At 44.7% G+C, this 25,755-nt stretch overlaps 1 protein-coding gene across 4 annotated transcripts in view; it reads left to right on the top strand.

Annotated features, from left to right (window-relative positions):
- ALG9 (ALG9 alpha-1,2-mannosyltransferase) overlaps positions 1–25,755 on the top strand; it is a 120,863-nt gene that overhangs the window by 16,728 nt on the left and 78,380 nt on the right. For 3 of the 4 annotated variants that reach the window (XR_012897711.1, XM_075909429.1, XM_075909428.1), the window contains exons 9-14: positions 1,258–1,380; positions 3,723–3,877; positions 6,564–6,693; positions 7,964–8,111; positions 12,599–12,728; positions 23,734–23,864. Coding sequence is in view for 3 of the 4 variants with exons in the window: in XM_075909429.1 (XP_075765544.1) it covers positions 1,258–1,380; positions 3,723–3,877; positions 6,564–6,693; positions 7,964–8,111; positions 12,599–12,728; positions 23,734–23,864 (817 nt within the window). In the remaining variant the exon portion in view is untranslated. Of the gene's footprint in view, positions 1–1,257; positions 1,381–3,722; positions 3,878–6,563; positions 6,694–7,963; positions 8,112–12,598; positions 12,729–12,901; positions 13,375–23,733; positions 23,865–25,755 lie in introns of those variants that run through there. The other variant, XM_075909430.1, reaches the window with a different exon arrangement.

The following is a 25,755-nucleotide window of genomic DNA, read 5'->3' as shown; positions in this document are numbered from 1 at the left end:
TAGGAAAAACAAATTGACCCAGGGAAACTTTTAGAGACTGAAGATGTATGTAACTAGCAGATAGATGAACTTTATAGTAGGTGTCCCAAGTGGATAAAGCATGAATGCAAGCTCTTTTCTCTTGTTTGTTTGAAATAACTTTTATAGCTCTGGCAGCCTGAGAGACTGCATCACTCCAGACAGAAGCAATCTTTTAACATCCAGGGCTTCTGTAGCGGGCTCTCGCTTATGATGCTTCTCTGCTTTAGTGGGTGTCAGGTTAGAGAAGCGGCGTCTCTTGGCATTGTCAGTTTTAGTTGCAACTTTCTCAGAGCATAGGCTTTCCGAATGGAATGGTGGCTGTCTGGCGTCATGGCAGCTGTACCGTGCATTTACGTCTTGAGAGGCTCCCATTCTTTTGGGGCTGATAGAATGTCCCGGGGCTTCATGAACAGCAGGCAGTGGGTGTAACATTGAGGATTAACCACTAATAAGGGGAAGGGAAAAGACAGTATGTTGTGCATGTGCTTTTGTTTAAGAATAAGTAGTTCCCAAAGGGAGAAACAATGAAGTTATTTGCATGGAGACAGCAATGTAATAGTGCATGCTAGAGGGCTGAGTATCAACATATCCTCCTGACATTATTATACCCATTTTATAGCTGGGTGGAAAAGTGGAAGTGACTCAGAAATCAGTGGTAAAGCAGAATGAGAACCTAAGTTCTGCTCAAATCCTCTAGGCCACACTGTTTTTCTTAATGTAAGATACTAGGGATGTAAAATCCTGTTTAATTAGTTAACCGGTTAAATGTTAAGTATAAACCAGTTGACTGATTAAACGGGGGTGGGCAGGGGCTGCTACAGTCCAGCTGCTTCTGGCTCTTTGTGTGGCTGCCGGCTTCCAGCCTGCGCGGGGCTGGAAGGGGCAGCCCTGTGCAGGGCTGACAGCCCCATGTGGGACTGGAAGCAACAGCCCTGTGCAGACCTGGTGGGGCTGGAGCAATGCTCTGCCCACAGCAGGCTGTGCATGGGGGCTGCTCCCTGGGTACCAGTTAACCATTACCTGGTAAGATCCCAATACTAACTGGGTAACTGGTTACCTGCTAACATCCCTGTAAGATGCTTCTTACCACATTCTTTGGTTTAAGCTACATAGAATCGACGTCTGGAGTTGCTACTCGCTAACTGTGGCCTGGGTGGAGAGAGACTGGGCCTGCTGCAACATCCAGTCCTTTTAGGCTTTCATACTAATTATCTTTGCTTTCTTTCCCCCTTGTAGGTACTGAGCCCTGGTCCTTCTATTTTATTAATGGCTTTCTGAACTTCAACGTGGCATTTGCCTTGGCCTTGCTCGCCCTGCCACTGACCTCTCTAATGGAATGTCTGCTACAGAAATTTCATGGTGAGTGTTGTGGTCTTTGAGAACTGAGCTCCCCACAGCCCATGTCTCCCAGATCCTTGAAAATTAGGCAAGAGCCTATTTGCTGCATAGTCAGCTTTTCTTTCTTGGAAGTAAAATCAGGGCCAGAGAACTCTTTACAGAAACACAGCATGGTTCCTATTTACCCTGTAATGGGTGCTGTCAGCAGACCGAGGCAGCAAATTACACCTGAGCTCACAATAGCGCACAGTCGTGACTCTTTAAGGATGATCCTTTCATTCCTCATGCCTCCCTCTCCTCTGAAGAACATTGTGCTGTCAAGGCTGAAGTACGCCAAGTAAGTATGACAAATTGTATAGTGCACGCTCTTCAGCCACAGATGCAAATGCTTCAGGAATAACCCTGACTGAAATTTTAGGGGGAAGAAGAATCCCTCAAAGTTATCTCCATCTTATCTTCTATTGGTAGTGTCAGCCCTCAGTTCTCTGCACTTTTCTACTGTTATTTTAAATGCAACTGCCAGGACATTTCAGAAGAGAGCTTTGAGAGAACTGGTTTTTGAGGAGGGGGGGCGGAATTGGATCTAGTTAGGATTTTTCAAGTCATTATTTCTTCATAAACCATTCTGTCCCCTACGAGCCACCCCCTTCCCTTGCTGCTGACCATATGGAGCATGACCTTGAAAGAAGCAGAGATGTGAGTACTTGTAGGAAGTGCTGAAGGCACTCTGCACTTTGCAGGATTGAGCCCGGGTAGGGCAGATTTGTGAAAAACTTCTTCTTGAAATAAGTCTCTTGTACTTTAATCTACTATTTCACAGCTGTGCCAGTGAAATAATTGAATATTTATCTTCATGAGGGAACAAATGAAGTTTAAATTCTTAGTTCTATTAGCTATCTCTGCTTAGAGGGACTAGTAGGAATGTCTATAAAATTATACAATTAAACCCCATTTTGGCAGATTTTAGATTCACAGATGTTAAGGACAGTAGAAACCATTTTGATAGTGTGACCTTTGACTTTCAGAGTGATCGCTTAGTCCTTTGTAAATTACACTGTGATCAGAGGGGTATCTGCAAAAAACACAAGGAGTCCAGTGGAACCTTAAAGATTGATTTGGGCATAAGCTTTTGTAGGCAGAAACCCACTTCATCATCGAAGTGGGTTTTTGCCCACAAAAGCTTGTTCCCAAATAAATCAGTTAATCTTTAAGATGCCACTGAACTCCATTGTTTTTAGTGTGAAAAAACCCCAAAACATTGTCCAATTCATACTGGGTTTCTCTTAAATCAAAAGATGTCCGTTTAACTCATGCAGTTTGGCAAGATGCTCTTCTAAAATACCAGGGCAGCGGGAAAATAGGAGAAGGAAAAAACACAGTGGTTACATCCTCAAACCTGGCTGCTGCTAGCACTCTTTAGGGCAGAGAGCAACATCATGATCAGCATTTCCTGTTAGGATTCGGATCATGTTTGGAATTTTGTTAAGAAATTGTGTTGTAATGCAGTCTTCCTGAAAGCATACACTAGAGGGTGCTGCTTGTGTCTGTTCCTTCAATGTGCATGACATTGTCAGAAGCCAGTAAAAGCTCAGTTGGAATTCCTATAAATGCAGGTTTCCTGCTGCTCACCTAAGACTTGTGTACCTAATGGCAGGAGCCACTCTTCTGGGTGTTTTGTTCTTGATGTCTGTGAGATGTCTTTGTGCTTATTAGTTTAACACTGCTGTTTTTGGAGGGTTGTGAGGAGAGGATTTAAAGTTGCATTGAACAACCTCCTCTGTCAGACTAAAATTCAGGGTAATTATTGTTATTTTTGAATGAATTATTTCCTGCTTTACACAGAGGGTACTTGAGAGATGTTATGTGCACTGTTAGTTTTGTATTGAACAGGGGTTTTAGAAATACTAGTGCCTAAATAACCACTTCATCAGTTAGGAATGTAAGCTTCCTAGGAGTCTATCTCTGATGCCTGGATGTGCTAGCATAGTACAAAGCAAAAATCAGGAATTTTTGATTTCCTGCTTAGAAGCTTTAGCTCATGATGGATTTTGTCTCCTCTCCTCCAATTGGCTCTAGGCTTATTATCCAGATTCCACTTCCGCTTCCCTGCATTCTGCATTTTGGGACAGAAATTTGGCCTCCCTGCATTCTGGGACAGAAATCCACTAAGCAAGCTTTCACCCCTTACTGATTTCTTGCTGTTTTGGCTGTGACATGGAGACTGGAAATGCTGCTTGGGATTGAACAAAGAAACATTCCGGGGAGGGAGAGAGAGAGAATTAATGAGACCTCAGGAAAATGCTCATAGTTATTTTACTAGATTCATGAGCCTTGATTGATTGACTCATTTATGCTTCTTTCAGTCCAGAATCTGGGTCGCCCATATTGGCTTACGCTAGCTCCTATGTACATCTGGATCATGATTTTCTTCTGTCAACCCCACAAAGAGGAACGGTTTCTGTTTCCCATATATCCTCTCATCTGTCTCTGTGGAGCTGTGGCTCTCTCTGCCCTTCAGGTGGGTTTCAGTGGGAAGTGCTGCATTTTATAGCCTGGTACCTAAAGGGGGTTTAATTACCTGTTTACTTCTGTATCATTGCTCTTGAAGGCTTAGCAACATCTGCGGAACATCTGCTGCTGCAATAGAATCCATATAGTTCTGCAGTGCTCATAGTGCAACTCCAAAAGCACAATGTGTAGTCAGCTGTTTCTGATTGTTAGCTAGTGGGGTTTGAGTTTTCAGAATGTGGCACATAATAGATTGATCATGAGACACTGGGACTGAAAAAACACAACAGTTCTAAAGTTAAAATGTGTACGAGTTTGCTGTGTTTTATAAAGCAGCTGGTTAAACATAATCCTCTAGTTCTGGTTGGTTGAGAACTTGTGCAGAATCATTTTATCCCCGTAAAGCAGTGATGCAGAAGCAAAACTGTTGAGATTTCCCTCCCTAAATGGCATAAAGGCCTGAATAGAATGTGCTAATGATGTAAAAATCTTGGATTAGCCTGAACACCAGATCTAGGCTGTCAAGATCTATTTCCAAATATTAATCTGCATGACATTTCATGGGTGTTCTGCGGTGTTACCACTGCAACATCACAACTGCCTGTTGTTAGAAACATGGTGAGAACAACCCTGGCCCAATCCAGAATAGTGGCCCAAATGTTCTGAAAGACTCCTCATTTGATGCAAACCTGGACAAACTTCTAATGTGATTGCATTATTAAACTATGACATTTGACCTTTGCAGCTGGGCGAGTCAGAAGTGCCTGTTGAAATACACAATTTTCATCATTCCCTTATTTATAAGGAAAGTAGTGTTGTTTAGATGTTAGGAAATTGCTTTTTAAAAAAAGCTAAAATAAAAGGGTTTAATAAATGTAGATTAAAACACTTTGTAGAGTCAAATGTTCCAGCTCAATAGAAAACTTCACAGAGGTGAAATTATTCATTTATTACTCCTGGAACATCCTCATGAATCAGAGTCATTAGTCTCTCTAGTAGACTATTCAAACTGCTCCCCCCCTTGGTTCTGCCATTACCGTCCATTCTGTGTACACTATCTCTTGCTGTTTCAGTCTTAGGCCCATTGCCAGTGCCCCTGAAACCAGGTCTGCAGCACCCTCTGCTATTGTAGTGCTGTCCTCTTACCCAGCCCTGCCAATGCCCCACATCCTGACCTGCAGCACTTCCCGCTATTGCAGTACTTCCCACCCCCAGGCTCTGTTCATGTGCAATTCTTGAGCTGCCTGCTCTCAGGATCAGGCCCTGTACTACTGGCAAATTTATAGCCCTGGCTGAGAATTGCTGTGGGCCGTAGGAAGGCCCCCGAGAAGGCAGTGGTTTGGGACGCCTGCCAAACATGGCTGTGGGATACTCTGGTGTGTGTCTCTGCTTTGCATATTTTAACACCACTTGATTTACTTCCAGTAGGTAGGAGCTGTCTGAGAATTTAAACTGCTTCCCTGCTCCCCATACACGTTGAGCGTGAAATAACAATCCTACAGCCGTTCTCAGACAAAAGCAAATGATGCAAGAGGAATAGAGACCATTTTAGGACAGGAAAGGTATGTCTACACTTGCACCCTATTTCGAAATAGGGATGCAAATGAAGACATTTGAAATTGCAAATGAAGCCAAGGATTTAAATATCCCGCATTTCATTTGCATATTCATTATGGCGCTATTTCGAAATAACAGATGCTGTTAAGACACGATTATTTCAAGAGAAAACCCTTCTCTCGAAATAACTGGTAAACCTCATTGTATGAGGAATAAGGGTTATTTCAAGAGAAGGGTTTTCTCTCAAAATAACCGTGTCTTAACAGAGTCTGTTATTTCGAAATAGCGCCATAACGTGAATATACAAATGAAGCGTGGGATATTTAAATCCCGGCTTCATTTGCAATTTCGAATGTCTTCATTTGCATCCCTATTTCAAAATAGGGTGCAAGTGTAGACATGCCCGAAGTGAATAAACCCTCCTGCAAGAGAGGAAAGGGACAGGGGGGCAGAGTCTGAGTATGTTGCCTACTGTTTCTTTTGGGTCTGTTAAAAAGACCTGTCAGAAGAACAGAAAAACCCTTAGAGGGATTTTTAAAAAGTGTCAGGCAGGGCTATATTTAAACACTACTGCAAATGCGCTGGTCCGGCACATCATTGTATTGTATATAGACAGACCATGGATGTTGCCAGACCAGAGAGTCCTGGACCACAGAGGTTCAGCCTGTAGTAGAAGTCTCAGCTGGACAGGTTTTGAGCAACTTCTAGGCAGGAGGCCTGTTTGGAGAGGCCTGTGACGCTCCATAAGGAAGTACTCCTGGGAAAGAGGGTTGAAAAGTGTTCGTGATAAGTTCAGTTGAACAGTTCTTTAAATAAACCAAATTCCCAAGAAGGGAATCTCCATGCAGTTTTTTGAGGAAACAAGCCTGGGAAACTGAGGCCGGGCTCAGACAGATGCACTGATGGTGGAAGCTGCATCTGTTACAAAGGATTTAGTAGAAAATAGATTTAAAAAAAATTAGTTTCCAAAGAATTCAAGTTGATATTGTCTCTTTAACTTAACCACTTTTGGCATTCTATTTGGTACCACCTGCTCTCTCCCTTTTACAGCTGGTTTTCTCCCCAAGGCCATGGGGGCTGAATTTCTGTTCATCTACCTCATAGGTTTAATGACATTAATACTTTTTCCCCCCTCATAGAAATGTTACCACTTCGCATTCCAGCGTTACCGCCTGGAGCACTACACAGTGTCCTCCAACTGGCTGGCTCTGGGGACGGTTTTTATCTTTGGGCTGTTGTCTCTCTCGCGCTCTGTGGCTTTATTCAAAGGTTAGTGTTTCTAGGATGGTCCTGTTCTTGAACTCAGACAGTTGCAAGACAGTCCAGTGAGGACTTCACTTTGAGATGTAAACCCTGATCCTACAAACACTTGAGGCTTGTTCTGTGCATAAAAGTTTTTTTGTTAACTATATGATGTAGTAACGGAAGTGCAACAACCCTCCACCTCAGGTGATAAGCTGTACCAGGATAAGGTACCTCTATTCCAGTGTGACTGTTTCCTCACTAGGGCTTATGTGGATATAATTATATCAGAAAAAAAATCACACCCTAATCAACCTGGTTATACCAGTAACATGTCTGTGTGTAGACCAGTGCTTATACATGGACATATCTTTACACGTGTGGGGCAATACTCAATAGAGCTCTTCAGCATGTAAAGCTTGTGCTCTGGAATATGATTAAGTGCTTCCTGGATGTCTGTGGATTTAAGCAAGTGCTTAAAGTTAAGTGTGTGTATGTGCATTCTGGGATTGGGGCCAGGAGTAGGCCCATTAACTTCAGTGGAACTTCTCACTCAAGTAAATTAAAGCCTGGGCATTTTTATTTGCAGGAGTGAAGCAATATGTAATAGTGACAGGAGAGTGGGGATAAAAGTGCCATGTTATAGCAAGGTACTGAAATGGGATTTGGACTCTAACTACATTTTAGTGTAGTTTATTTTATGTATTTATGAAGCTACCAGTTAAAGAAGGCCCTGAAAGAACTTGAGGTTTTGTATGAGTATTTATCTATAGTGTTATTTTTATATTTATTCATTTTTCTACATGCCCGTCCTTTGCTCGGGGTGATCATGCAGTATTTCAGTTACAGTCATCCAGCAGTCACTTGATATTCATTAAACCAAGGTTAGCAAACCTTGGCTTGTGATTGATATGAACTTTTATTACTTTAGCAAAAGCCCTTGTGGAATTTCCATTTTTATGTTCTTAACTAAGCTAAACTCTTTGAACAGTGGAAACCTATGGTATGGGGAAAGGCCTACAATAAAATCAAAGTGTTATTAAACAAGCACAGGAATGTTCATGATTTTGGCAGGTTGGTGAGGAAAGTGCGGCTGACGTTGAAGCATGCCTTGCTATAATATTGCAAGTGGGGTGGTATAGGGGGATGGGCACTCTTTAGCTATGCGAATTGAGTAGGTGGGCATGTACTCGAAAAGCTCCTAGCATTTTGATGGGATGCTTAAATATAAACAAATCAAGCCGTGAGAATACCGCCCACCTTTTCACTCTTTGTTCATCACCTTCCTCCTCTTTAGGCTATCATGGACCTCTGGACCTGTATCCGGAATTTCATAGGATTGCCACTGAGCCGACTATTCACACAGTGCCAGAGGGGAGGCCAGTTAATGTTTGTGTGGGGAAGGAGTGGTACCGATTTCCGAGCAGCTTTCTCCTGCCAGATAAGTAAGTTGCTCTTCATAAAGAACTTGATTCAGCAAGATACTGAAGCATGGCCTGGCTTGAAGCTCATGCCACTGAAGTCAGCTCGTGTGTTTGAAGTTAAGTCCCTTGCTGAACTGGGGCCAAAGTGAGAGCAAGATGCGCATATCATGGCAGGAATTTCAGAAACAAAACTTGCCTTTCTATGTGACATTACATGACTGGAAGACTTAGCTGCCCGATTCAATTGATGGCTCCTCTCCCCAGTTCTTTTAGCCATTGAATCCCTTTTCTGAAAATTCTGTCTTGTTTATCCATGTCTGCTTGGCTACATTTAGGGACCAGGCTATTGGTGACTCCCCTGTTTTGTCCAGGGTTCCCTAAAAACATAGGAACTCCAGTTACACTACAGATTGCATTTCTTTAAACTTTATGGAGAGCCAACGGCAACAATTACAACACTGAAATACCATTTCAAGGCTACAAGGTACATACACAATCTCAATTGGTTACCCAAAGCATCAAATGTAGTTAATGCACACTTTCAGCCTACATGGAAGTACCATGAAACCATTAGCTTTAAGAGTATGCTTCTCAGGATGCAGTTTGTAGGATAGAAAGTTTGTAGGATAGTTTGACAAGAATTCATCTCACCAGCTGTCCATAATGCCAGGCCTTCAGACTTGTGTCAAATGTACCAGTGACCTTGGCAAGAACAACTCTTCTGTTTGCTTTTCAAATTTTCAGACTGTTTAAAATGTATTAATTCTTTGAGCCATGTGCATGTCTGGTAACAATGCAGCTTCTTCCTTGGGTCCTGTCAAGACTGTTATCATCATGCTGAAGCAATGCGCTTTCACTTACTGTAGTTCACAGCCATTCTGTTTGGAAGCTTGAAATTGAATGTTCTTGCAGCCCCCAGGCACATAGTGGTTTGTTGATGTAGGGTTGCTCAGGAACAATGAGCTTTTTTAAGAAGTGAAGCCTTTGCTTTGGAAAAATCTTTGGACCTCTGTAAAGGGAGGAGGGGATTTTTCCCATTATGAGTTGCCTCTGAATAAGAAGTGGGCAGGATTGCATAAGGCAAGCTTTTGAAGTGGAAGATCGGTTGGCTTTCTGTATCTATCTTCCAAATAGCATGGGGAGTTAGTACCCAGTATATTGCCTCAGGAATGTGTCCCAAAAATGCCAGTTACTCTTGTCAAATAATTTTAGCTAATGGCCCTTAATTTTAGGTGGAAAGAGTAAAAAAAACCCTCAACTGCTCCCCACAGCCCCCTCCCCCCCACCTCTCCACCCAACCTGTAGTACTGCAAGACGGTACTGTCTATTCAGAGGTGGTGTTCATGGGCAGGGCTCAACAAATGCACTTGCCCGCTCGCCCATGGTGAGTAGATTTTTCCAGCTGGTGAGTGCAGGGGCAGACTGGCCCGGTGGGCCGTTGTGACGGGCTGGTCGAAGCCCACACTACGGGCGGCACGGCCTCATCCAGTCTGCTGGTCAGCGGAGGAGCAGAGCGCCGCTGGGAAGGGGAGAAGTGCGGCGATTCTTCCCACCGGGCTGCCTGCGTGCAGCTGCGGCGCGAGGAGGGGGGGCGGGACACCAGGATGCTGGCGTGACCTGGCCCTGCTGATTTTAAAGGGCCATGGCAGCTCGTCTCTGGCCGTGTGTCCCTGGGAGCTGGCTGCGGCGTGCGGCACAGCCAATGCCCGCCCCGCTGGCTCCAGTCCTGCCACAGCCCCAGCCTCCCTTTGTCTCTGCGTCGCCCATTCCCCACGCCTCCCCTGCACCCCGGACCCTCTGCTCTCCCTTTTCCCTGTGACCCTTTGGCTCTGCACCACCCTTACACCCTGCCCCCCCCAGCTCTGTGCTGCCCATTCCCTGCACTGCCCCTAGACCCCAATCCCTCTGCCCTTCCTGTTCCCTGCGTCCCATTCTCCGTGTCTCCACCGCACCTTGCTACCCCCGATCCTTGCATCCCTCTAGCTCTGTGCCTCCCATTCCCTGAGCCACCCCCCTACTCCCCCACTGTTCCCTGCACCCTCTGGCTCTGTGCTGTCCCTGCACCCTTCTCCCCCTGTGGCTCGGGAGTGAAGGGTACTTGCCCATAGGGAGGGGCTGGACAGGGCAGGGAAAAGGCTGCTGTGATCCAGCAGCGAGTGAAAGGGGGAGTTCACTTGAAGCGCCTTTGCCTTTATGGAAAAAAACGAATGAAAATGCTATTAGTTATTTATAGGGCTAAAATGCCGGGACAAAAAAGAAAAAAAAAACCATTGCAAAATACAAACGTGTAAAAGACAACAACAAAGGGGGTGTGTGTGCAAAAAATGTTTTGCTTGGAGCAGCAAAAAACCTAGAGCTGGCCCCTGGGGAGGGGAAGGGGCTGGGCTGGGCTGTGGGGAGAGGAGGGGAAAAATATGGGGAAGGGGCTTGTGCTGAGGGGAGGAGGTCAGGAGAAGAAGAAGAAGAAAGGGGAAGGCACCAAGGGACAGGGGTGCAGGAGAGACAAATGCCAGAGGGCCAAGTGCAGACAATGAGGAAAAGGGCAGGAGGGGAGGTGTTAGTGGGAGGGGGGACAGGGTGATTCTGGGAGAGGAGAGCGTAAGGGCACTGGGGGCTAGAGGTGTAGGGGGAGGTGCTGGGAGAAGGCTTGAAAGAAGGGGTGGGCATGAGGAAGGTGGAGATGGAGCAAGGCATGTGTGAGGGCACAGGGGCATGAGGGGAACGGGGGTAGAGGATGGTGAGGGGGTGGGTATCAGGGAAAAAGAGAGCAAAGGGGGCGGGGGCAGGGGCAGTGAGGGAAGGGGGAGGCACGAGGAGAGTGCAGGTCCCAAGGGATTCTGTGGGTGAAGCAGAAGGGCAGACACCTGCAGGGGAGGGACCAGCACCAGAGGAGAGAGGCAGGGCAGGTGTGTACAGGGAGGTGTTAGGAGAGGGTATCTCACAAGATCAGTGTGGGGCTACTGAAGGAGTGGGCACAGGGCGGAGAGAAGGGCTGGCGGAGGGGGGCAGGTCTCAGGAAGGCTGAGGGCAGTGAGAAGGGCAGGAGTCAGGACAGCAGAGGGTGAGGGGTTGGGGGGCAGCAGGCACCAGGGGAGCTGATGGAGCAAGGGGAGGAGACATGGCAGCAGGTTTATAAGATATTTATTAATAACCTGGGTGATATTTATTAATAACTTATTAGTAATTACTGTTCTTATCCTTATTAGGAATTATGCCATTAAAAAAACACTTTTTGTGGGGGAGGGTGGCGAGTCCCTTTTTGTCTGGCGAGTAGGGTTTTCCATAATTTGTCGACTCCTGTTCATGGGCAAACATCTCACTGCTTTGTCAGGATCATGGATAACAGTTGGTGATTCTCCAGTGAAGCAGTTGCAGTAGATAAGTAGTAGGATTAGTCCTGGAAGGCCTGAAATTCAAGCTGTGCTTGAAGTCCTGCATTCCATGAAACCACTTCAGTGTTTGTTTGAGTGCTCTGAACAAAGTGGTTCCTTTCACCAGCTGAAGTGCCTTGCACCTAGCTGTATTGGATTCTGGTCTAGCAGACTGGCCAAAATGATTTGACTTGCAAATATTAAATGCAGTTCAAAAGTTAAATGTGGATGGAAAAGGTCTGATGCCAATTTAAGTCCTTTGTTTCGGAATGTAGTTTAGATCCCTGACAGTAAGCCTCTGGGACGTCTTAAGTCAGTGTTTCTTAAACTGTGTTCCGTGGCACACTAGTGTGCCACGAGGCATTTGGAGGTGTGCTGCGGAGAACAGAATTAAAAATGGCTGCCCTTAAAGGGGCAGGAGACCTTTTTTCCCCTCTAACTTCCCCCATGCCTTTTTTTTTCTCAATAACTTTTCCCCTGACCCTTTTTCCCCCCCCCCAACCTTTTTTTTTTTTTCCCCTCTCAACAAAAAATCCTTGGTGTTCCCCATAAAAAAAAATTGTTTGGTGTTTCTCAGTCTTAAAAAGTTTAAGAAACACTGTCTTAAGTACTAATGGCAATCAAAATGCATTTCTCTGACACAGCATTCTGATCTACGCTCACCACGTCTTGTAACTGTTTTGATCATTAAGGAAACTTGCCATAATTTATAGGGAAAAGAAGGCTGGATGTAGGACATGGGCGGGTTTGCGTTCTCCTTTGTGTGTGGTGTAAATTGAGTTACAGTAATATATGGGAGTTCCTCTTGTGTTTCCACTGTTGGCCACGCTATGATCCACTTGTTTGTTAAGTTTGAGTGCATCTTGTAAGTGAAATTTACAAAAGTGAGGATATATGCCCATTATATTCCTATTGACTTTGGTGGTTCTTTAAGAATATGCTTAAGTCCTTCTGCAAATGGGGGTATGTTGCCTAGGTACAACTGAATTTGGTGGGTGGGGGCAGGTGCAGTGCATACATCTAACCTTTTGCTGCTTTTCTAGCTGGAAAGCCTCTAGATAAGCTTTTTGTTTTCTCATTACAAAATTGTGGTGGCTCTCTGTTTCATTTCAGTTTTCCCCCCTCTGTTTCCTGCAGTTGGCAGCTCCAGTTCATCCCATCAGAGTTCAGGGGCCAGTTACCAAAGCCGTATGCCAAGGGACCAATGGCTACAAGGAGCATTCCTGCAGACATGAATGACCAAAACAGAGAAGAGCCATCCAGATATGTAAGGACTACATGCTCATCGTCTTTTTCTTTCATCATCAGCATCTAGGGTTGCCAGGTGTCCGGTATTGACCCAGACAGGCCGGTATTTTCGCCTCCTGTCTAATAAAAAGTTCTGAAAATACTGGACACCTAAAATGTCTGGCATTTTCTGATTTTTTTTTTTTTCCCCAGCCAGGAGGCGAAAATCCCGGGTGCTTACCTGGTTCTGCAGGGGAGCTGTCCGGCCCGGAGCAGGGAGATGAGATGGCGGACAGCTGACAGCAGCCTGTTAGGGCCAAAAAGCATGAAAAGTATTTCTTAAAGGGGTCACTCTGTTGTTGTTTTTTTTGTTTGTTTGTTTGTTTAACAACTCTCGGGATCTTTGGACTCCCCTGGTTTTTTTTCCTCAACAGAATTTTTTTCCTGATGGTTTTTTTTTGTGGGGAAGGGTGTTTGGTATTTCTGGTTAAACCATCTGGCAACCCTATCAGCATCATTAGTATTAATGGTACTATAGTGTGGTTACCTCGGGGATCTTCATCATGGACCAGGATCCCATTGTGCTGGGGCTGTACGAATCCACAACAAAAAACTGTTTGTAGTGGCATTTGGGAATATCCCAAAACAAAATCTGTTTGTTAAAATGTCTGAATTCTGTTTGTAAATCATCTCCATTTAGTTTTCATTTCAAGTGGTAAACAAACAAGAAAATTACCGGCAGTTACAATTCCTGATCTAGTGTACCATTGGAGTCTCTGATCTCAGATATCAGCTCAGAGGAATTAAGTATTTTAAAATTCTTCCCCCTCCCCACCCGCACCAATGAAATGTATTTGTCACAGAGCAGTGGGTGGCATTTTCCTTTGCGCTTTGGGACCTGTTAAAACTAAGTAAGTAAAATTGCCCAAGATGTTTGTAACGAGAGATAGAAATTAAGTTCAGCACTTCACATGAAACAATGGGGACCCTTGTAATGCTCATTTCAAAAGGAATCTTTAAGATAACCTGCATCAGTATGGTATATTTGTTCCTTTTCCAAGTTGACTAGTGTCAATTAAAAAAAAAAAAGCCCATTTGCCAGCTGGCCTGTTGTAGAATTTTTTAGGTGATCAAGTCAGTACAGAAGCAATTTTCTGAGGACCAGGCCTTTTCCCCCATTCCTCCCTCCCCAAAGGTTCTTTGGAGGCACAGCTTAGAGTGTTTAGGTGACATAGCTACCAGTCCTGGCTGTCTCTATTAGGGTTCCATAGTATCCGAGTAATAATCTGCATGTTTCAGTTAAGTTTTGCTTCAGGTTGGAGATTTTGGTTTGCTGTGTGTTTGCAAGCAGCTAACTGCAGGGTCGTATATATTGTTGCAGTAAGGAAGCTGCTCAGCTGAACTTTTTACCTCTGTTTAGATGAAATATTATTTAGAAGGGAGTGCCAAGCTAAATGGTTTTTTTTATTCCTTTTTTCTGAGATCAGTATAATTAGGAGCATAGAGAAATACACACAGTTCTTCTCCCTCACCTGACCATTATGAGTTGGAATGCCTATGACAAATGTTTGCCTATCCGTCTGTCCCTCCTGTCTGCCCCTCATTATTGAAATATCTGAGTGCCTCATGACTAATAATGTATTTATCTTCTTCATAACACCCTTGTGAGTTAAGGTGAAATAAGGCAAATTGCATTTCAAGTGGGGAACGGCAGCACAGAGGAACTAAATAACTTGTTCAAAGTCTGTGACAGAGTCAAGAATTGATCCCTAGTGACTGCTCTAGCTATGGGACCATCCTTTCTCTTGTCAAAAGGGGTGAATAAGACGAACTGCCGAAAAACAGATGATGCCTTTCCTCCTCCATTTTCAGCACTTTGAAGGGTGCTCTCGGTGCAGCTCATGACTCTCTGGGAGGCACTCATACTAGCAGATCAGCTGTAAACTACATTGAAGTCAAAGCACACTTGCTCTTTTACACCAGCTGAGGAGCTTGGTTCGCTATGGTAGTCTACAGATTTTATCTTGAGAGTAGGGTTAAATCTGATACAACATTAGAGGAGATCGTGTAGGTAACAAAGCAAGAACCAATCCGCAGGATTCAGGCTCTGTTATTTCAAGATCTATTACATGGTTATTGAAATGGGAAGGAGGCGGATTCCCACCTGAGAGGAGCTGTCTACTGCAATGCATTTAATTTACAAAATCTTTAACTTTGGCATATTTTTAGCACAGACAGCTGGCTTGTGCACAGCCTGTGACTAATGAAACAAAACACATTTTTGTTTCATGGTTGTCTCTTAATGTCACCCTACAATTTTGTTATTTCTGATGCAAGGAAGGAGGACTGGGATATGTTTATTCAATGCATCCACTTTGAGAAATACAGAAATTAGCTACTTGACGTAAATTTTAAGTGGGGCTTTAAAACTAACCTTTGGTTCACAGCTGCTAATAATATCAGAAGAACCCGGATGTCTCTAGAACTAAATGAGCTGCCAGGAGTTGCAGCTTGCCCAGATTCCAAAGACAGACGGACAGATGGACTGACAGCAAGCATTGGAAAGAGCAGCCAGAATTATGCACTAGGAGATATGAGCCTATTAATAAATTGCAAGAGAGAGCTCATATCTCATAAGCTTATACAAGCCAAGAACAAGATAAAGAACTTAGTGCATTTGGCAAGATTCCAGTGCAAGTTCCTGTTGCTGGATTGCCTGGAAATCATAAAGCATGTTATAGGATTCTGTTATAGTGACATTAAGGATCTGATAAGACCCAGCCATCTGATTCTGTTTCTTTTACTTGTGTTAAGTAGAACTTACTCATGCAAGTTGTCCTGTCAGATCCTAATGCATTTCTCTCTGAAACTGTGTTAAGGTGGAAGTTTACTATCTGTTACAAAGAAGTATGGCAGGTCCCATAGACAGGGCCTAAAAGCTGAACTTTTGTTTAAAGTTGCTGATCTTGGAGAAGACTTCTTTGCAATTTGTTTTTACTCCCCACCTTCCCCCTGCGCCTGGCCATCTTCTGTAAAGGATCAAGGATCCAAAGACTAAGCTATCCTCCTGTTTAGTGATATTGATGTGAGCTGTTTGGATAGGGTACCTCTAGGTTCTGCAGGACACATTTTAACTCAGCTCTATCTACGGTAAGAGCCAACAAGCTTCTGTGTTGTGCTGTATGGTCAGACCAGCATCCCCTCCGTTCCATTCATGAGCCAGCAAAAGCAATGCAGCTGGAGGATTATTACAAAATGATGTAACATGCCTTCCACCTGTTAAGTATGCTTTGTCTCCTGCTGCTACTCAGGAAGTGGTCAGACTCAGTTCTTTTGCATCATTTTACAGAGCAGCTGCACCAGATTAAAAATTTTTTTGAGGAGGAGGTTGTGCATTTAAACTTGTTCCAGGCTCTATTCACTGTGAGTGAAATTCTTCTCTGTGGAAAGGGCCTGTTCCATTTTAGCCCTCAATTAGGATGCATAGGTCCTGTGCTGTCTACTTGCAACCTTTGCCTCATCTTAATCTATAAGACTAAAGTAAAAACCATTTGGGATTGTAGAGGGGAGTTTTATAATGTAACAAAGAAACTTTTGCATTGGAAGCTTCAGGCCCACCGAAAGATCATCCAGGAAAAGGGTATGTTAGAATTTGGTCTTTTCTGATTGTTTTGTGCAGCAGTTTGTTTCTCTGAGTGACTCTGTGTACGTTTAAAAACAAAATATCTAACCAGCAAAAATCCCTATGGGTTTAGAATTCTCCCATTTGACAATTGAAGAAGTTGATTCAATATTCTTCTTAGCTGAGTTTCCTGCAGTGTAATTTCAGTTGGTGTGCAAGTGTTATGCCACTGAGCCATCTGGTCTCCCCTTAATTAAATTGTTTTCAGCAAAAATTTACCACAAGCCCTAGTGTTTCTCCAGAAAAGTCACTCTAAAACATTCAACAAAGTTTGCAAGAAACACTTGACTCAGCACACTGCAGAAATCCTAGAAAGAGACAGGTTTAGGGACTAAAACCTAAAAAGAAATCCAGCTTTCAGGGGCGATATTTACCTGGTCTTCACTGCTTCTAACCAAGTTTATTCAGGAAAGTTAATTCATGGGGAGCTGCTGTTGACAATACAACATAGCACATCTTATCTTGCATTTGATTAATGAAAAATTTTATCCTCCCTAAGCCCTACCTTAGAGAGAGGCCTTCTTCCACTGACTCCTTGATCTTTCCCTTCCAGCCCAACCCACCTTGGTTGCTCAGGCAAGTTGCTACAATAAACCCTCTCAAATCATTGCCTGAATCCATGGGGAGGAGGGGGAGTATCTGTGTTTAGAGAAGCCTGCTGTGGATTCCTCTTTATGTACTATGGGACAGCGATGAGGTGACAGTGTAGAATCTAAGCAGAGCTTCTGAGAGATAAACAGGGATTTGTATCTTATGCCCCCCAAGTGGGGAATATTTTTCCTCAGTTGCCAGCAATAGGACTGTGGCCTGGTACCATTCTGCACTGGATAATAAATCAAAACGGTTCTGGCTTGGATGCTGTATTTTGTAAGGTCTTTATCAAATTGTACAGACAGATAAACACAGTAGGACTTTGACCCAGCACAAAATGCCCTGAGAAGTCCCTTTGTCTCCACAGCACATTGTTTACTTTTCAGTGGCAAGGTGCCCTTATTTGTATTAGTGGGACCATGGAGCAAGAGAGACTGCTTAATTTTCCTACTGTCCATCTAGTGGTGGGATTTTATGTGCAGGTTCAGACATCAGCAGGGCATTCTGGGGGAATCTCCTGCCATTTTCAATGGCTCGTCAGTTTTGTTGTTTTGTGCTGATTTGATGGTGCCCAGATATGGAGCAGCCTTTTAAATATCTTCATCCCATCAGGTGCATGCATTGATGATGGCAGTAAATCACAATGGAACTGTTGCTGTTATTGTTTGAAAGTTCACGTTCTTACCTTTTGTGTGTCTCTTTCCCCTTCCCCTCATGCTCCGTCACAGTGGAAATGCCCAGCTGCCTCGTCAGAATGATACCATGCACTGTAGATTTTTTTTTAATTGTTCAAAACATCATTCTGACTCCGATTTTACTCAGCTTGAGGAAGTCTCTGGCAATTTACGTATTTCGATATAAACTATATTTAAGCTCCCTGCTGCTTCCTCAATCAAAGCAGCCAAACGATTGCATCTGCTGATTTTGTGTCTATAGCATCTTGCATCAAGAACCTCAGAGAACTGTATATAATTAAATTAATGAAGTCTAACAGCCTTCCCAAGAGATAGTTGGGAATTGCCAGCTCCGTTTGACAGAGGGGAAAACAGGAAGGTTGGATGACATACCAAAGGTCACAAAGCCAGGAACAGAACCCAGGAGATGTGATTCTCAGGCACTCCCATTATGTTTAATTTTCTGCACAGTGTAACGAATTGTTGAACTAATTGCCATAGAGCATCTCTCGTGAGTTAGGATTATTTATTTAATAAAGTTTGTCACGGTGCTCAAAAATGTTCATGGCTGACAGCTCGTGTTTGCGTTGGCCAACCTTTCTCTGCCAGCAGCCACTAGGAGATGCCACAAGAGGGAACAGCAGCATGGAAAAGATGCAGCAGCACAATGAGCAACACAGCCTGTTCATATCAGGGAGTGGTCTTCCCAGCAGGAAGGGGCTCTTGACATAACCAAGGCCTCCTGAGGACATGGCCTGCAGTTCATTTAGTGAGAGGTCACAAATGTAATTCAGCTTTGTTGCTTCCGTGTATACAATTTCATCATTCAGCTGAGGGTTGCCAGACATCTCTGTAAGGGCAAAGCTGCTGCTTGCATCATCGATTGCTGATAAAGGCATGAATGCAACCATATTGTGTCCATGGGACCCTGGAAGTACAGTGTGATGTCCACGCCAGGCAGTGTGGTGAAGAGGATCAGCAATGAGGCAAAGTGGTATTATTAAGGCTTTAACCCCATCAGGTTGTAGCACAGTCATGCCAGGCTATATGCGTATCTTGCCAGAGATGCTTATTATTTCCTGTGAATCCACTTAAGCTCCAGCTGAACATGCTAGTGGATTAGTACATGTCTGGCCGTTTGATATGGTTAACGGATTACTGTGTACATGTGAGATCGATTGGGCAGCCATGGTCTCTGTGCATAAAACCAGATATGTTGCAAATAATAACTGTAATGGCAACATGCATGCTTATTGGAGACCAGTCTAGACAGCACAGAATGGACATGTCAGCCTGACATTTTGTGCTATTAAAGAGCTCTTGCAGGTGGCAGCATAAAAAAAATCACAAGTCAATCTCCCACAATCATGAGATTATCTTAAAAATGTGATTTCAAAACAGTAAATATTGGATTCTTTTTATTTACTTTACGCATTGTGAGCCTTTAGACTACACTCTTGTCGCTTCCAAGACTCTAGCCATGAGACCTAGAAATATTTTTTAAGTAAAGACTGAGAGTCTCACAGTTACCCGACTCCCGAATGTGGGGCTTTAATATTGTATCAAATACTGTAGCTCTCATGGTAAAATAAGGAGTTAGCAAGACTGGAAACTCTCAAGAATCTTGAGAGGTGATGCTAAATAAGAACAGTGAGTGGAGTGCATAGCAAATCACTCCCAAAATCTAGCCCAGAAAATTCAAAAATATTAAAAGTTAAGAAATCAAAAGTTAGGAAACTTCGAGAGTTTAGATTGCTGCCACAGTGTTAGCTAAGCTACGCAGCAGTGTTCAACAATAAACATTAATATGTTTTTGTCGGTGGTGAACTATAACTGTGCAGTATAGCTGAATTAGGCATTCTGAACTCTAATATTTCTTTTCTTGAGGAAGAGTGCAATACAGGTGTAAATCATTCAACAGTGAGGAATTGGGTTGTGATGCCAGCCCACAACACATTTCCTTCTGCAGCAGGAGCATCCTATTTGGACAGATGGATTGGATGTTCTTGCCCCATTTTGGAGGCAAGCAGGAAAGAATAACTGTTCAGTTGGGTTTCACGTTGTTTGAGGATCCTGTTGGTCTAAGGAGACGGTGTCCCTCTCCCATCAACTATCACAGCTGGGTGCTGGTGTGCGAGATGACATTTTGGAGAAATTACTTCGGAATTACTTCCACAGCCTCTGTGGAAACTCCTCCTCCGCTGCCAAAGGTGTGGGTCAGACGCTGGCTTATCCTGGAGAACACCAGGGGCAATTATCTGCTGACGAACCTCAGCCCCCTTGCAATGGTGTGGACTAAGCCCTGGCAACCCCTGCTGGAGGCCCTGTAGTCCTGCCGCCTCAGAAAAGGGCAGTAGACAGGTCCTCGGAGCTGCCTTGAGCAGTTGTGTGGGAAGCAGACAATCGGGTCAGTAAATCAGTACAAGAACTGCAGGGCCAGAACAAGAGCAGTTCCTTCCTAGAGCTGGAGGAGAGAAGATGGTGCTCCAGTCTGCTGTGTCAGGGCCCTAAGCTATGGGTGAAGAACGTGCCGGAGCCCCGGGGAAGCGGAACATTAGCAGCAACACAGCTTTAAAGGGCCATTGCAGATCGCTGCTATTTGCAGGATCCCGGGGCTGAGTCCCGGGCGAAGTGGCCTGGACAGCAAGGCACCCCAGATGGGGAAGGGACTGAATTATAGCGACTCAGCTGAAGAGCTGTGGCCAGAAAGACCCTGAGAGGGCAAAGACATTGCCTCCAGGGAAGGAATCCTGGAGCACCACTCTATTCCAGAGTGGGGACAAACCAAGGGCAGTAGAGAGCATCGAGAGAAGCCCTGTTGGACTTGTACCCCAGAGGGGTTGCTTTGTTTTAGCAGATTTTTTGAGAGTTGACTGCAAACAGAGAGAGAGTGCAGGCCCATGCAGTAGGCTTATGAGAGGGGAGTGTGCCCTGTTACACCCGTCTAGCTGCGCGCCATGGTGGGATCTGTGAATCTCACCTCCACAAATGGATTGTATCCTCATGTGAGATAGGGAGATGCTGCTTCCATTTTACAGAGGATAAACTGAGGCGTAGAGCAAGTCAGTAACTTGCCCAGGATCAGATAGGGTGTCTCTAATTGGGCTGGGAAATGAACCTTGGTCCCTGCAGTCTCTGAGTTTGAGGCACTAGATCAGGGGTGTCCAAACTTTTTTCAAAGAGGGCCAGATTTTAGGAAGTGAACATGCGTGAGGGCTGACCATTTTGCCTGACATTCTTTGAACCATTAAAATTAAACGCAAATTAACTATTTTATGCAAAGTTTATTGCAAACAGCATACTTTTCATTTCATCACATGGATGACAAATCTAAACAGGTGTTAAATCACTCTGCCTTTCATATCTGAAGGCCAGATGAAAAAAAAATCCAGGAAGCTGAAATATATGTCAGGAACATTGTAAAGTACATTACATATTATTGGTAATAAAGATTGTCTGTCAACTTTTAAGTTCAAAAAATACGAACAGGAACATAACACCAAGTATACATGTTGTGTCCAAATATATTTATAACTGATTTAGACCAACTGACATTAACTGAGATTTTACAATGTATTCATCTTAATACATATGGATTCGTTGGGGGCCATAAAAGATAGATATTGCCAAATTACCTGTGGAGCCGTATTAAACCGGAACACGGGCCGCAATTGGCCCACGGGCCGGACTTTGGACATGCCTGCACTAGATCCTCTTTCTTGGGTTTGTCTCCCTTTACCATTCAGTGGTCACTTCAGTTTCCCTGGGCCTTCCTGCTAACAGCAGAGCTGCCAGGAACCTCATTCTGCCCCCCGTCAGAGCTAGCCTGGCCTGTCCCACCATGGCATATCTACCCCACAGTAATTTCTGAGGTAACTCACCGTTGCCAGTTCAGCAACACACACACAGCTACCCACAATGGAGTATTCCCACTTCCCTGGCTCATTTGACTGGCCGAGTTTGCCTGAGGAGAGGCCTAAAGATCTAGTCCTTTCACTCTCCGTGCAGAGTTCAGTCCCTGCCTATTTTAACATTTACTGAAGGGGGCTCCAGTGAATCATGAGGGTTGGTGTTTAACAGCCGTCCAGAACAGTTAAGGAAGGGGGTTGTTCAGATGCATTCTGATGGAATCCCTCTCCTGTGAGCCTCTCAGATCAGGCTCTGTTTCATCAGAAGAAGTGGGTTGTGCTCATGATACCATCTACATATTTTGTTAGTCTCTGAGCTTTTGCAAGGCTATTCGTTGTTTAAGTTTTTCCAGTTACAGACTAACTAAACTACCCCTCTGAAGGCTCTGTTTAGTTTGGCTACAGCTGCTGCTGCCTGTAGTTTCTCTCTCTGTCTCTGTCTCTCTTTCCCTGGTGTTTCCTTGTGTATTGTGATAGCACTGCTAAACTGAAAAGGTGATGTATGTTTGAGGTGAGGTTTTAGACCTCAAATAATTACTTTGCTTGACCTAGGGCAGTGTTTCTCAAAGTTGTCCATGGACCCACTCTGAGGGTATGTCTACACTACCCCGCTAGTTCGAACTAGCGGGGTAATGTAGGCATACCGCACTTGGAACGAGGTGTACCGGTAGTTCGGAATAGGAAGCCTAGTCCGAACTACCTAGTTCGAGCCCTGTGTAGCCGCGCTGCACGGGGTTCGAACCAGCGGGGATTTAAAAATGGCGGCTCCCCGCTTATGCAAATGAAGCCCGGGAAATTCAAATCCCGGGCTTCATTTGCAAGTGCGGTATGCCTACATTACCCTCCTAGTTCGAACTAGGAGGGTAGTGTAGACGTACCCTGAGAGAGCTGCTACCGAGCTGCTCTGGTTTATTTACTGGCTCTGCAGCCACAGAGCCTCATGGCTCCCCTTGACTTTAATAAGCGAACCACAACCAATGGGCGTCATGAGGCTCTGTGGCTGCAGAGCTGGTAAATAAACAAACCGGAGCAGTCCAGTATCAGCTTTCTCAGAGTGGGTCCGTGAACCACTTTGAGAAATCCTGACCTAGGGCAAGCCCCGTTTTCCTTCTGACTCGTTTTTGTGTGCACATGCTGGTTGCATGAGTGTTTAAGGGCAAGAATCTTGTTTCTTGAGAGCAGGCAGACGCAATGTTTTCTGGTTGAAGATGAGTTGTCATATGCATGGCATTATGGTGGATGTTGTGCTCACATACAAACTGATCCCTAACCCACTGAAGTCAATGGGAGCCTTTCAGTTGGCTTCATTGAATCGAGACTTTGTTGTCTTAACTTAGTAAATTTTTCTCTGCAGGAACTGTGTTGTCCTGAATATTTTATAGTGGCTAGCACAAAGGGATGCTGACTTAGGTCTTTGGGCACTACTGCAATAAAACAGTAAATGTGAATGGTTAACTGTTGGGTTTGTACACTTTCCAGAATCCGCATTTATTGTTTCTCTGATCTCCCAAAAAACACTTCTTTCCCTGTACGCTCATGGGGAGCTACATTTCTGATTGCTCTGTGCACGTATTTGAGCTGCATTGCTGAATGCTTGTTTCACTTTGGGTTATGATATTAAGTGAGCTAAGGAAGGTCTTCAGTATCAGAGGGGTAGCCGTGTTAGTCTGAATCTGCAAAAGCGGCGAGGAGTTCTGTGGCACCTTATAGACTAACTGAAGTGTAGGAGCATAAGCTTTCGTGGGCAAAGACCCACTTTGTCAGATGCATGTCATGTGCATCTGACGAAGTGGGTCTTTGCCCACAAAAGCTTATGCTCCTACACTTCAGTTAGTCTATAAGGTGCCACAGGACTCCTCGCCGCTAAGGAAGGTCTCGAGTTCCTTATTCATCTTCCTAGAAAGTGCTCATACTGGTACATATTCTTTGCTCTAGAGAAGCAGCCCCTGGCAGCAGCAATAGTAATAGCATTTTAGATTTCTATAGAACCTTTCATCTGAGTAGATCTGAAACACTTCAGGTTTTCCCTGTTTGAAAGAGCATTTAATCCACCACTGAAATGCAGCCAGCTTTAGGGTGAAATGTGGTCGTGGTTCAAAAATGCATGAGAGTGTTTACGCAGTGGTTTAGGATAGGAAGTGAAGAATGCGCCTCATTACATACAAAACAAGGTTTCCTTTCTCTTTGCAGATTGACATTTCCAAATGCCATTACCTGGTAGATTTAGATAGAGCAACTGAAACACCAAGAGAGCCGAGATACTCTTCCAACAAAGAAGAATGGGTCAGCATTGCCTATAAACCATTCTTGGATACTTCCAGGTAAGTGTTTTCACAAGTTTGAGGAGGAACAGAGGCAGACAGGTGCATGAATTATTCTGTTTGCTTTTCTCCATATTAAAGAAGCGATCTATGTACTACAGGTTGAAATTCTCTGAACTGGGATTCTCTGGTCTGGCAGGATGCGAATGTTCCAGAGTCAGAGTGTCCTGGTTGAGATCTAGTGCCTGAGAGCCCTGTAGGTTGGCAGGGCAGTGGGAGTCCCATGCGCAATAGTGGGCTGCCCAGTAGGGCAATGAGAGCCAGGTGCACAGAGGCTGTGGGGCTGACCAGCATGACAGCAGGAGCTGGGCACTGTAGCAAGAGCCCAGTGCACGCAGAGGCGGCAGCAGCGGGGTGGAGGCGGGCGCTGTCACTACAGCAGGGACTAGCGAGAGGTGGGAGCTGGTTGGGAGGTCGATGGTCAGGCCAGGGCTATAGGGATCTACAGGGGGACAGCAAAATCCATCATCTGGGATCACTCAGGTCCCAATGGTGTCGGACCAGAGAGATCCAAACTGTAGTAGGAGAAATACACTAGGTGGAGTTATCTTGAAATGATCCTCTTGGAGAAAGGAATCTTTCTGGGCACAGGGACGGGTATTTACATGGGGAGTGTGCCTGGTATTACTACATCTTTGGTGCATGTGGCTGATACTGCTTTATAGGGTGATATACCCCAATGGGTTAAACGTCAGTTTAAAAACGAAAACTCAGAATCCACTGTGGGCTGAAATTTACTTTTCTTTTTTATTTGAACAAGACTTGTTAGAAAGCTGTTGGGAGGAGGAGAAGTTAGAATGAAAACCTTATTTTTAAAGGTACGGTAAAGCAACGGTCATGGGATGAGAAGAGTGGTTTGCTGGGTAGATCCATTAAAAACAGCAACACAGAAGCCCGTGACCTCTTATTTTCACATGGGTTCTCTAGCAAGGGCAAATTGGGAGCACAAGACAGATGATCAGCTAGTTTTTCCAAACTAACGTAGTTGGGTGATGGGAAACTGCAATAATGTACTTTTTCCAAAGGGTCTGGTTTTTTTTAAAATTACATTAACAATGTTCCTTCCCTTCCCTTCCCTCCCCTCCCCTCCCAAAAATTTGCCACTTAGTCTTAAGCTAGGTACAGCCCATCTTCCATGAGATACTGTCCCTTCCTTGGGGCCCAATGCAGGGGAGCCTTTCTTCCTGCAGTTTCACTCTGCAGTGTACCTTGTAGTGTGGCCCTCACTGGACTCTCTCACACCCTCTATAACCCAGATACAGCTCTGCCACCTTATCTGGCTCAGCTGGGAGTACCTGCTCTAACAGAAGGGACCTGGGCCTGTTTTAATCCCAAGGGCTAGGTACACTCTGACAAGTAACCAACCTAGACATATGGCATGGCAGCCCACGGAATGGGCATCAGATCCGTCACTGTGTGGTGAATCCAGCTTGCAGGGAGGGAGCGTGCTAGGCTGTTTCCACTGAGAGGGGTGCCATGGTGCAGGAATGGGAGACTCAGGGAGCTGTGGAGCATGGTAACCGTGGCATCACGGTCTCTTTAGCAATCAATCAGATAAAACTGCAGAATAATAAAGAATGGACAGGCGCCTCTTGAAGCAGGTAGAATAACAGTCTCTCTTCTTTTTGGCACTTCTACATACGCCTCAGCCTAGGCTGTGCACTCCCTGGTTGAGAAGTTAGTGTTTAGACCAAAAGCACATAAGGGTTGGGGTTCGGGGGAGAAATTGGCTTCCATCACCCCAGAACACAGGTCCCCGCTGCCTTTATTGAGCTCTTTTCTCTTGGAAGGGCCCTGCAGTCATCCTAGTCATTTGTATAGCGTATACTGAAAAGGGATGAGAAATAGTCGAGCCAGCAGGAGTCTTGGCCCCATGTGCGTCTCTGGACAG

This window comes from Pelodiscus sinensis, chromosome 26 (genome assembly GCF_049634645.1).
Source record: "Pelodiscus sinensis isolate JC-2024 chromosome 26, ASM4963464v1, whole genome shotgun sequence".
Classification (NCBI taxonomy): Eukaryota; Metazoa; Chordata; order Testudines; family Trionychidae; genus Pelodiscus; species Pelodiscus sinensis.
This window is presented reverse-complemented; position numbering and strand designations above follow the sequence as displayed.